General features: G+C 37.2%; 1 protein-coding gene across 2 annotated transcripts in view; it reads left to right on the top strand.

Moving 5' to 3' along the window:
- Positions 1-8,194: 8,194 nt before the first annotated feature.
- LOC111515852 (ATP-dependent translocase ABCB1) overlaps positions 8,195-14,045 on the top strand; it is a 58,788-nt gene continuing 52,937 nt past the window's right edge. The window contains exon 1 of one of the 2 annotated variants that reach the window (XM_074182687.1): positions 8,195-8,425. In XM_074182687.1, the coding sequence (XP_074038788.1) occupies positions 8,337-8,425 (89 nt within the window). In that variant the 5' untranslated portion in view covers positions 8,195-8,336. The remainder of the gene's footprint in view (positions 8,426-14,045) is intronic. The other variant, XM_074182686.1, reaches the window with a different exon arrangement.

Below are 14,045 nucleotides of genomic sequence, written 5' to 3'. Positions count from 1 at the left end.
TACAAGAATTACAACATATATGAGGGGCCCATGATTTATCTTGGTCCCCAACTTTCACACCAAAATAATGTTCATAGGCTGTCTTAACGATAGGTGTCATTTTACGTTTCTGAGCCTTAAATGTTATTTCACCACATATATAGCAAAAGCTATCGACAGAATTCACACACTTTCGAGGCATTTCAGATCAGCACTTAAATTAATTTAAAAATCAACTTCACACGATAATTTCAATAGCAACCACGTGCGTTCAATTGACAAACTCACATAGGTTATGTTCACTACTTAAGAACAGCTGATGAGAGGGGTGTTATGTAAACAAACATGTGTACCAACTGTTGGTGATGAAATATTTCATTTGTTGAAAACTCAATATACATATATATATAATATAATGATACTATATCTTGAAAACAAGAGCTAATATATAATTTTCATGGTCACTTTCGGTTTTAACACGTGGAAATACATTAAAATCATCTAATTTCAACCCGGAAACAAAAACTTTGTTGTGTTGTGTTATTATATATCAGCTTTGAGAGCTATTCCTGTAAGTATGCAGAGGAAGTCATCAGAAAAGAATTCGCAGCATTTCTATAAAGCGCAACATGGCGTTGTACTAGAAAAATTTGCAGTAAACTTTCAGCTGTTCTCAATGAGTGGTTCAAATCAAGATGGGGCAAAGGGATGCAGTTGGTGTGCTACAAGGATCTCTCCCTGGACTGGAACTTCTCTCATTGCGTGATTACTCAATAAGTCATCATCTGAAAAGTGATACAAAATTTGCTGAAGCAGCCAATCTCATAGGTTTATAGTTTGGATTGGATTCAGTTGGTGAAAAAGCCTACGTGGATTGTTCGAAAAATAAGGTAAATGTTCAAACTTCCCGGGTTGCGTACATTCGATTAGCGATTTTTTTTATGTTCGTACACTGATTTCTAACATACTTTCACAGTTTTAGATGTTTAGTTTGTTGGTGTTTTGCGTGTTCGTCGATTTTCTGCCATCAAAATAAAATGGATCAAAGAACTTTGAATGAAATTTTGTGTAAAATAAGAACTGAGTGCTTGAAAACACTTGAAGTATTGTCAGTGGCATACGGTGATTGTACTCTGAGTGAGAAAATTAAGAAAATTGTTTATGAGTGGTACAAGCTTTCGTATAGAAGGTCGAGAAAATGTGAGAAACGATGCTTGCCCTAGACGCTTCAGCACATTAACAACCGATGAAAATGTAGAGAAAGTGAAGAAAATAGTAATGGTTCATGCCACGCAATTTTTTTTTTTTTGTAAATTCTGGGTGTGAAGCGTTTGACAGCGAAATCTGTTCCAAACTTGCTGAATTTTGACTTAAAACGTCGCATGAGCAACGCTCAGGAATTGCTGAATGACATCAACGCAATCCAGATTTGCTTATGAGAGTCATAACTGGTGTTCATGGGTCTCTTCGATCTTGGGAACAGGAAAGAGTCGCAGGAGTCCAAATCTGAAATATACGGTGGCTGAGGCTTGATTACGATGTTGTTTTTCGCCAAAAAATTACGAACAAGAAGTGACGAGCGAGCAGATGAAATATGGTGATGCAAAAGCCATGATTTGTTTTTCACAATCCGGCTGTTTTATTTTTGTATTGCTTCTATCAAGCGGCGCATAACTTCAAGATAATATTCCTTATTGTGAGAAAAACCTGGACATTTGATCGAATTTGGGGTTACCATTTTGTCAATGGCTCTCCTGGCCTCTTCCACTGGGACAATTGGTCCTTGGTTTTAATGTCATGACTATACATCTATGATTCGTTACCAGTTATGACTTTTATGATGGAATTGGCCGATCGTAGATGAACAAGCTTGGTCCGAACACGCTTCAAGATCGTGCATCCCTGGTAAGTGTTTCACAGAGAAACTTTAGTGAGTGGAAGAGAGAAACGTGTGACGTTATCGACGCATGACCTTGAAGTGTGCTGGGGCCAGGTTTGTTCATCTACTGCCGTTACATGATGAAAATCCATAACGTATTGAAAAAAAATGAGATTTTTACTAAACAGTTTAACGCAACACTTGTTTCGACATTCAATACAAGAAGCCGGGAGAACCAAGACCAGAAAAGAACGCCAAGTTCGATCAAATGTCTAGGATTTTTTCACTGTTTTTTTTTTCATTGCTGTGGGGTAGCGCATCAGAAGTTTTCGCCACATGATCGTACTGTCAATAAGGAGTATCATCTTGAAGTTATGCGCCGTTTGCGAGAAGCAATACGAAGAAAACGTCCAGTATTGTGGGAAAAAAATAATGGCTTTTGCATCACGATATTGCATCTGCTCCCTCGTCATTGCTTGTTCATAATTTTTTGGCGAAAAACAATACCGTAATCATGAGTCAGCCACCGTAATCATACTTCAGCCATCGTAATCATGCCACAGCCACCGTATTTTTCAGATTTTGGCTCCTGCGACTCTATTCTGTTCCCAAGATCGAAGATACCCATGAAAGAAGGGCGTTTAGCGACGATTGAGGAGATAAAAACCGCTGAGAGATCTCAAGGACATACCAAAAAGTGTATTTTAGATCTGCTTCAAGTATTGGAAGAAATGCTGGTACATGTGTATTATATCTGAGGGGGACAAAATAGAAAGCCAACATGTATTACTAAAGAACCATCAAAATTTGTGAATATCTGCATTAGCATAGCCGACTAAATTTCGTTCCGGAGATTTTTAGCTTCGAAGATAAGCCCCGAAATGGTCGCCTGACCCTTCGCAAATGCTGCGCGGAAGAACTGGATGTTAGCTCCAATGCGGTTTTTGATGGTTCAAAATGTTTAGGAAAGGTCATGAAGACTGAAAAAATGGTGCCTCACGATTTGTACGATCGACATGTTTCGAGGTCTGTTCTTTGCTTCTGCGCAACCAAAACGATCTTTTTTGCATCGGATCCTCACGTGTGATGAAAAGTGGACTCTCTACGACAATAGGAGACTTCAGGAAAACCATGTACTTCCCACAGGGAAAAACGCACCAAAAAACATCATGGTTAGTGGGCCAAACCATCACCGAAAATTAAACTAATTGAGCGTTGAAGTTCTGCTTCAGCCACCATACTCCCCAGACCTCTCGTCAACCGACTACCATCTTTTCAAGCACTTCGATCTCTTTCTCACTTATAGACTATTTGCCAATCAGGATCAGGCAATATTAATGCTGAAGAAACTAATCGAATTGTGTTAGTTACGTTGACAAAAGTGCACAAATTTGTATAGTTATGTTTTTAAATTGATTGCTTCCTTTCTTTCTTTGGGAGATTCCCACATTTATTGTATCAACATGAAGAAGTAAAAAGCCAAGACTTTTCTTTCCCAAAGAATTGAAATGTTTGAAATTTTATTTTACAAAGAAATATAATAAAGAAATGTGTTTCATTGATTTCTTATAGTTGCCGAAAAAATAGTTTACGCAACACGTCCGAAAACAGTTTTTTTGGACACGCAGATCTCCAGAAGTCGCATACGGCTGGTCTTAGAATTTTTCTACTCTTCCAAAAACACTATTTTCAGATTCATATCTAGCTCGAATAGATAGTAGATAGCGAGGTTTCTTTGAAAGTTATTATTACAACTAATTCATTGTTCCCGTCGTTTTAAGCTATTTTGTATTTTCATTACCAAGTGATTTAAAAACATTTTTTCCATTTCTATGACCGCTATAAAGTATTTCCATATTTTTGCATATATCTACTATAAATATGTTACTTCATACTTTTCAAAATAAAAATATCACTATCCATTTTGTACGTTCCGCCGTGTATAAAAATAACTAGAAACGGAAGTTGAACACGAACACGCTCATCATCATTAAAATAGAATGATACATCTATTATAACAAAAATATATATCTTAACTTTAACCTTGTATAAACTTGTAAAATAGGCTGATTTCTTTTAATAAAAAGACTGCCGGAACTAGAAAATTCAATCTGGCTTAGAGATTTTGGTTTTCTCGTGGACATTACAGAGAAATTAAACGAACTTAATTTGCAGCTTCAGGGGAGAGACAAAGAACTAGCGGAAATGATTTCTGATATAAAAGCATTTATCAAAAAGCCGGAGTTTTGAGAACAAAACCTAATTAACAGCGATGCCAAGCATTTTCCTATTCTTTCGAAAAAATATCTCAAAATCCATTAGAACCCTATGACAACAAATATCATGTGAAAATAATTTCTGCCCTGAAGAATAACTTCAAAAATCGTTTTAAGGATTTCAATGAAATGGCTTTAGTAGCGCAGTTTGTTGTTTCACCCTTTATGGAAATTGATATCCAACAGTTTGCAATTTGTGTTATGCAGAACTTTGGCGAAGACATCGCTGCAACAGAAATGGAAGTCATTGAGTTTCAAAATGATTTAGCCTTTAAATCGTTAGTCTCAAGTACTGAATGTATCTGGAATATTGTAAGTGAAGACAAAAATTCAGTTCTATGCCATGTTGCCTTGAAAGTGAAATCATTATTCAGTTCAACCTATTTGTGTGAATCTTCTTTTTCCAATATGAAATTAATAATAACAAATATCGCAATCGACTTTCAGATGAAAATTTGGATAATTGTATTCGAATGGCTGCATCAAATTATACTGCAAACACATCAACAGCGTGAGACCTTCCATCAATTTCACAATGGAGAAGGAAATCCACAACGAATTGCCATTCTTAGACGTTTTGGTGAAGAGGACCGACACTAAGTGGGAAACATCTGTATACCGAAAACCCACTCACACGGGACATTATCTGAACCACGAATCCAACCACCATCAATCGACAAAAAGAGGAATCATCAAGACTCTATTAGACCGTGCTTTTGGGCTCTGAAATACTAAGGAAGGTCTCGAGAAGGAACTAGACATCATCAAAAATGATCTTCAACGGAATGGCTACTCCAAAACGATGGTAGAAAAGACTTTGGCTAGAAGACAGCAGGAGCCTCGCAAGGAAGAGAAGCCGTCACAACCAGTGCTTGCACTTCCCTACATCAGAGGATTATCGGACAGGATAAGAAGAATTGGTTCCAAGTACAACATCAGAACCTGCTACAGATACGGTAACACTATCCGTAGCAGCCTCACGAAAACCAGGCCACCAAACGCGGACTGCGATTCCAAGAATTGCATTTACCGAATACCCTGTGAGTGTGGAGAATCCTATATTGGTGAAACTAAGAGGTCATTGAATGTTCGCATTGCCGAGCACAAGAAACGCACATAGCGAGGGGAAACCAGCAAATCAGGAATAGCAGACCATATTTGGACCCATCAACACAACATCGAGTGGTCCCAAGCTGAGATCTTGCACAGAGAGGAACATTGGTTTAGGAGAAAATTCAAGGAAGCCGCATACATGTTGTCCAACAACGTATTCAGCCAAGCCAGCGTAGAAATACGCAACATATGGAAACCCATCATCAAGCGAAAAATGGCCAACTGTCGCCAAAACGGTCATCTCCCACGGAACCAGTGAAGCGGAAAATGGAAAGCGGGGATAAGTGAAAGTACTCGAACGACCTATAAATAGTCATCTCTCCGAGGAATCAGTCCAGTCATCACCCGAAGACGATTGTAGATACTAACAATCGAAACGTCGTGAACTAACGTGACTTGGAATCTCTCCATTTTTCATTTTTATTTTCTTTTTTCATTTCTTTATTTTAATTCATTCAATTGTTCTATTTTTACTTGTATTTCATTTCACTATTATTTCATTTCAGGTTTATTTCGGGTTAACATAATTGTCATTTTCAATTCTTCTTTTTTTGTTTCAGAGATTTCAAATCATTTTATATAATAGACAATGGAAGTCCGAACTAGTGAAATGCAACAAGTACGTACTAGTAATATTAGTTATTTTGTTATTAGTTTATTATTAGTACCTATGTTATTATGTATTACCAGTAAAATATTGAAATAAATACATATAATGATAAATTAACTCTGGATTATGTCATTTACGTTGCCTTATGTGGCTTCCGTGTGGATAGCTCGCTGTTTATTCCAAAATTAACAAAGTAGCTCAACACATTGAAGAGGTTGGCGACCACTGAATTAGATTGTTTGGAAATAAGTATAGACGTATTGTCCGCATACAATGTGAGATGTATGGATGGGTTCACTTCAACGATATCATTTACATGTATTAGAAACAATATTGGGCCCATTACTGACCCCTGAGGAACACCTACACTGATGTCAAGATACCCTTGCCAGGGTAATGCGGGGTTCTGCTGTGATTGACCTTCTTTCCCTAGCTACTCGTGGGACTTTTGTGAACAGAGTAAACTTAACATTTTTTTCTGATGCTGAGTCTACAGAGGAGATGGATGTCGAGCTTACGACTTCAACTGACCTCTCTGTAAATTTAGATCAGGAGTGATTCTTCAGAAGAGATGAATGTTGAGCTCATGACTCCAACTGACCTTCTTCTAAATTTGGATCAGGAGCGAGAGCTCTTATATGGGAAGGTTGTCGCGGGTATCAAGGTGGGAATCTTGTACTTTGAGTATCCGACTATATCATTAACGATGAAACAACAGAGCCTGCCCCGCTGGTGACCAAATCAGGTTTTTAGAGTTCGGCAGAGCCTTTCTCTTACCAACTGACCTAAAAGACCACTCACCATATAAACTAATCAGCTTCGTTAAGAAGCTGGGTTTATTTGGTTGAGTGTGAATTGGTGTGAGCCGCAATAAACCCTTGCTGGTTGCCATTAAGTGTGGAATATGACATCATTCAAATGCCGCCTCGGATTCTTACGGTGGCACGGATCCGAGTGGTCCAATTTTCAACGACTCTTCCTCATAGATCCGGCTGAATTTGAGCGATGGCCTGTGTTATGTTCACCTTTAGGGCATCGGTCGATTGTGGTTTATTTGCATAGACCTGCGACTTCAAGAAACCCCAAAGGAAAAAGTCTAGCGGGGTCAAATCGCATGACCTGGGTGGCCAATTCACCCAATTTACCCTCAAATCGTTCATGCAAAATGTCAATCGTGGCGTTTGCTGTGTGGCACGTAGCGCCGTCCTGCTGGAACCACATGTCGTCTAGGTCCATATGGTTCAATTTGGGCCATAAGAAATCAGTTATCATCGTTCTGTAGCGCTCGCTGTTGACGGTGACCGCCTCACTAACGTCGTTTTCAAAAAAGTACGGACCAATTACGCCGCCGGCCCAAAATCCACACCAAACGGTAACTTTTTGAGGATGCATTATCACCTGGTGAACCTCGCGTGGGTTGGTGTCGGCCCATATACGGCAATTTTGCTTGTTAACACAGCCGTTCATCCAAAAATGCGACTCGTCACTAAAGATGATTTTTCGGCCAAAATTGGGGTTCTCTTCCAAACGATTCGAAGCCCAGTCAGCGAACAAACGGCGTTGTCCATGGTCATGAACTTTGAGCTCCTGAGTCAGTTGGATCTTGTACGGGTGTAGGCCCAAGTCCCGACGCAAAATTCGCCAAGTTGAAGTCTGCGAAAGGCCGAGTTCTTGTGCATGGCGAGGAATAGACTGCCTCGGGTTCTGCTGTACACTTTCACGGACCGCGGCGATGTTCTCGGCCGATCTTGCGTTCCTTGAACGTACGGGTGTTGGCTGATTGTTTACTGAACCGGTCGTCTCAAATTTGGCCACCAAACGTTGAAGAGTCGACTGTGAAGGGCCACAACGTCTACCGTAAAATGTACGCAATACGCGCACCGTTTGCGTTAACGAACACTCATTTTGATAATACAGTTTTATCATTTGAACGTGCTGTTCAACCGTGTAACTTGCCATGATGATTTGGCATAAGCAACTGAATACTAAACAAAAGATTTGACAGATGTCACCAAAACAAAATGGCCGCCACGGGGCGCCAAAATCTACCCGCGCCAATTGAAAAACCCTTTATTTGAAACGAGGAAGTTTCTGCCGACCACTGGTAATAACCGAAACTGTTACAGGCAACACTATTATTTTCATTCTATCATACAATCGACAAAGGCAACTGCAGGATCTTCACGATCCTTGCGAATTTTTTATCAGAACAACTGTGCTTTTCAGTATCAGACAACAGTTGATCTAGTGAAGTCGTTGTTTTTATTCGGCCTACAATAGCTTTTTTCTGACGACATTATGCGACAACTTACCCATTCTTCAAATCTGTGATCGAGTTTCATAACTGAATACCTCAGTAACTGTCATTTCATTAACTTTCTGGCACCACGCGCAGCAATGAAATGAGGACCGGCAATATATACGTCTCATAAAAAACTATTCTGGTAGTTGTATCAAATTTTTTTGAATACGTTCCAACATGGGGTCCAACAGTAAACGTGATACCGAATTATACCATACATCAGACGATAAGAAAAACATTATCGAGGAGTCAGTGGATCTTTTAAGGTGAGTAAATGATTGTTTTAATAATGATAATAAATCGACTTGATTCCGAAGAGAAGGCGAATTGTCAGCAATTGCCATTTTACATGTTTTCTAACCCACTATGTATTTTATGATAATCGGGATAATAATATTCGAAATTTCAATTCTGGTTCAGTTTTGCGAATGTATATTTCAACTCATCATTCGAAACTACGAGGTCTGGTCAAAAAATCACCTGAATTTTCAGTTTTCTCAAAAAATCAATTCATCAATTCCACTTTTATCCCCAATTTTGGGAATTTTCATCACAATTTTTTCAGGTATATGTGCTCTGATGAAAATATAAATTTTCATTCATTTGTTAAAACCATACTTGACAAGAATTCTACTTCATAGTAAACACTAATTTTTCAAATTGAGAGGGTATTTTTTAGGAGAGATTGATTTTTGGTAAAAAGGAGTTTAGGCTTTCTATCACCTCATCTTTATACAAAAAAAGTAGGTAGGATACTTGCAAAGGAAGGAAGAAAGCAATTAATTTCGAAATGAACTATCCACAAAGATGTCTAAATCATGCATGGAAGTTAGTATCAGAAACAAACTGCAAGAAAAATCCCTCTCGAAACAACTACTTTTCTAATAACAATGAATTATATACAAAAACACTTTTTCCTATTCAGTTTCTACTCCAAATATTTGTTATGGAATTGAATCAGATATCATTCGCAGGATTCCTATACAATATGAAAGAGGTAAAATTTCACTTACATGTCAAACATCCGATGTTTCGGAATAAGACACTCACCTTTTTGCATCTTCAGAACAAATATAGGTAACACTACAAGATAAAGCACTCAGTTCATTTATAAAATTACATATATATATATATATATATATATATATATATATATATATATATATATATATATATATATATATATATATATATATATATATATATATATATATATATATATGTAGGACAACTAGAACACCTCGTTCTTTACAGCATCACCTTTAATAATATCTACCGCAATTGTAGACCAAATGTCAGGCATAAATCCTGCAGACCACGGCCAAAAACCCCGCAAAACAACCTTGAGATAATTATCTATTGCTGTGGAAGTCAACAATCATTGGTTGTGGCTTCATTTATGAAATTCGTACTTGATATGTGTTGTTAAAGAGATTTTTTTCATTTATAATCTGGAACACTATGTCAAAAATAGTTATTAGTTTTGGATAGAACAGCTTTTTCCATAAAAACTTTCTTCCTACTCGAATGCTTCAAATTTTTTTAACTTGTTATCTCAATCTCAGAGCCTACATATTTATGAATCAGTAATTTCAACCGTACCAATTTTCCGAAATTTCCTTACGTGAAGTTCAAATTTTCTCAATCTTTGAAAACTATGAGGCAGTGTATTTTTCCTGAATCAACCAATAAAAAATCTCTCATACGAACTCAATCGGGAGATACAGCATATATTATTACATAAGCAGATTTGACTTTGCGGGATATAATCAGTTCGCAAGGTAATAATAAATAATTATGGTCTGTCACGGTATGTTCGGTTTTCTATAGTGGACCAATGTCAACGTTACAATACATGGAATTAGATGGAAATGATCTGAGATACTTAGAGAAGTGTATAATCCTTTTTGACAGGAGCGGATCTCGAAATTTATTGACAGGGAGGTACAGTTGAGATGAATTTTTCACCATAAATAAATAAAAATTAAGATGTTTAGTGGCAGCTCTTCTATTTAAATAAGTTAAGAGGACTCGTGCAGGAATTTGGTTATCGGTTACAGTTTGGAAATGGACAGAAGTGTATGATTGGCTTAGGCCATATAATTTGCTGCGTTCAAGAAAAGGGGCGCCCGCCCCCTGATTGAATCCGACACTGCTTCTTGATGCACATATGTCTGCCACGAAGTACCCAAAATAGATTGGATGAGTCATATAAAAGTTTGAGTTAGTACATCAGTTCTGAATGATCAAATTCATTGTTAATTAATGATTTTTCTCATACTTATTAACTTTGAGATCACCCTATATGTCATATAGGAAACAAATGAAAGAAACAATCAAAAACATATTTTGTTTCAATAGATATGGAACAAGTAACATGAAAGTTCAAGTATGTATTAGATTGTTTCAAAAGTTTTGTCCGATTTGAAATCATTTGTTTTTATAGCTCCATATCATCTATTATCTATGATATTTCCTTATCCGCCATGGTTTTTGAATACTCATTGGATTTGTGACACAACCATCAATGTCATATTATCCCTTTTTGTTATTTGCTTTACCGGGTGACAATGAAATCATTGTAAACAGCGCTTTCTGTTTCTGGGGTGAGGAATTTAAAATTCAGAAAAAACGTATAGTACTTCGAAGTCTTTTTTCTAATGAAAACAATAGAAATGAACTCATGTCGATAATTTTGAATCGAATAATATAATTTTTCAAATAATTTGTACATGGCTCTCTTTTCAAAGAACATGTGAGCAGTTCCTTTCAAAATGATGCCGTATAGGAACCGTTATCTCTAAACTTAATATTGCAGCACTCGCACAAGTTTCAACTTCTGAGGGTTGTCGTTCGTAGGGGTGCGACAGCTGGTTACTGGAAAACAGGTTTTAAACAGATTTTTATGACGTCATCTATGGAAATATTGTCAAGCATCTTGATATAGTGAGAAGCAAACGACGATTTCTGCTGAATTTTTCAATGAAAACAACTTGAAATTTTTCTGTAATTCACGAACTCATTTGTCAATACCATTTTTTACCTCATTTATCTACCTTTTTCTTAACGCTGCCATGTATTTTCATTTTCGAAAGGTCTGTCTATGTTTGACAAAAAAAAGAACACTATCATTCGAAATTTAGATATTCATGGTTATGGAACAAGAAAAATGGAACATTTTCATTTAAATTAAGCAAAAAGAAAAATGAATTATTGTGTTCCTAATCATTTCGGCCTCACAATATTTAATAATCTCCCAGAAGAATTGAAGTAAATGGGTAGGTAAATAGTTTTGATTCATACATGAGTTGAAGAACTTTTTAATTGAAAATTAATTTCATAGTTTATGTGATTTTATAAAAATTAAAAATTTGTGATTAATTATGTGTGATGTAAATTTTAGTGTTAGTGTATTTTATTTATTTTTATTTTTTTGATGTAAATTTTGTAAAATTTTATTTCAATTTAATGTACTAAGTTACCTACCAATTGACAATTATAATACATGCAAGCCATGTTGAAAAATGGAAATAAATATTGATTGATTTCAAACCTCAATAGAAAGTAGTATTTAACTTCACTTCAACATTAAAATGTAGCTCTTGTACGATAAAAACATGTCAAAGATACTATACGGTAGATTTTTCTGAGCCAGTGAGAAAGTGAAAGTTACAAAGATTCCTGCTTTATCTTGTAAAAAAATGGTTAATATCGAAAATAAAAAATGTATTTTCGCACTGGCACTTTTACTTTCAGTTATCGATACCTACACATCAATTATTTCGGTTTTCTTACATTTTCTACTCCAATTTACAATTATTTTCGCCTTCTATTTCGTCCTTACTGTTTTGAACTCTTGGCATTTTTTCGATATTTCGTTTTTGTTCTCAAGCTTTCAAATTTGTACGTCTGTACAAAAAATTCATCGCCAGGCCTACTTCGTATATTCGTGTCGTTTATTATTTATTATTGAAATCTGACACTTCGATGTGTCGAGGTGACAAACATAAAAAATACAAGAATATTTTCATTCCTGAGTAGTAAATATTGACAGTCTATATAAACAAACATGAATTTTATTCATTATTCTGTGATAGCGATAAGGAACATTTTGCTATTGTTGTTATCGGCGGGTATTTCTAAGAACGATGATCGCTTCCATAATCGGTATTAATAGCTTATTCCACTATACAACCATCGATTCAAAAATTCCAGAATTGGAAATTCCAGTATTAAGTATAATATTTCGCTGCGCCCTTATGACGGCATTTCGGCGCCCTGGGGAACAGCGGCGCACACTTTGGGAATCATTGGGTTCAACAGAATCACTGAATTCAATCGCAAAAATCATTAGTTCAGGAGAAAAACAAGATATTCGAATGAAACTAAGCCGATGCCTTGTACCGCTCTCAAAATATATTCATCAATTTCCGTTTTGTCCTCATCAAACGAGCCCCCCTCAGATTTAATACACTTGTGCCAGTGTTTTTTTCCAATACTCGGAGCAGAGTTTTGATATGCTTTTCTTGGTATGTCCTTGAGCTCTCGGTTTTCATCTCCTCAGTCGTCGCAAAAAGTCGTCCTTAACTCCTGATTCACTAAGTACGTCACAGTAATCGAAGGAACAGTGAACAAAACTTTGACATTTGCTCGAACTTGGCGTGCTTTTTTTGCTTCTGGCTCTCCTGGGCTTTTCCATCGGGACGATGGGACTTTGTTTTCGATGTCATAACCATATATCCATGATTCGTCACCAGTTATGACCCTTTAAAGCAAATGTGGACTTTATTCAACAACTCCTTCTTTGATCAAAAATTCAGTAGTATATGTTCCGAGAGGTAGCAAAAATGTATGTGAATTTCTGGAACTTCAACTAGCGTTTCCCAATATGACTAATAACCAGTCCGTGTAAAGCTTATTGTTGAATCATCTGAAAATGGAACTTTTAACAGTTGATGATCTACTGCATTGCCAAACATGCGCCAAACTAACTGACTGTTATAAGAAAACAAGTATAGCTGAGGCACCAGTCAATCTAATAACAACACTGATGATCTTCAAACAAGACTCAACCTCTGACGGAAGCATCAAACTCTTACGAAGGTTCGAAATAGATGAACACTTCAATCTAGCAGACCAATATTATAATCTTCATGCGGTCGTTGTTTAGTGTGGTTCTGGCGTTCAATCTGGCCATTATTACGCCTTGATCAAATACGAAACGGGGAATCAAATAGGTTCGGTTGGGACGTAGTCAGCAACAAGAACCACCGGAAAACGCGTTATCACAATTTATTTTACAGAGTGTAGGTACATCAACAAGAGACAACCCTTAAAGGAGATATAAATTTAGCATACCTAGCAGTACCCAGCCACCAAACAAGCAGCCAAACTAATAATAATTGTCGATTACATACCTGCATGTAACAAGTAGAATATATAATAATAATAATTATAATAATAGTTATAATAACAGAAGAGGCTGACATCTGGCAAATCAACACCGCCGTGTATAACGTCGTCCAATCGTGTGTCTCGCACGTCGGCGAGACAACACGCGTCTCGTATCCATTGTGTGATGGATTACAGGGCGGCCAACAGGCCTTTCACGCCCGCAGTGCGGCGAATAGCCGCCGATCTACGACGTATCGCGGAAAACCTTAGGTTCCGCGAGAAACCTTCTCGCTTATTTCAAGAGCCTCCACGTGTTGTGGATAATCCGCCGACCGCTGATCAGGTGGAATCCTTCTGGAAGGATATCTATGAACACCCGCAGCCACTCAACTTAGACACTCCAGCCCTAGCTCAGTTCGAAGCTTTCAACAGAAAACTTTGACAGCCTGAGCCCAATGAACTGCGCAATCCGATAACTCCGGATGACGTTCG

This window comes from Leptinotarsa decemlineata, unplaced genomic scaffold, assembly GCF_025532065.1.
Source record: "Leptinotarsa decemlineata unplaced genomic scaffold, Ldec_3_MD MMD2_tig00026328_RagTag_RagTag, whole genome shotgun sequence".
NCBI classification, from domain to species: domain Eukaryota; kingdom Metazoa; phylum Arthropoda; class Insecta; order Coleoptera; family Chrysomelidae; genus Leptinotarsa; species Leptinotarsa decemlineata.
This window is presented reverse-complemented; position numbering and strand designations above follow the sequence as displayed.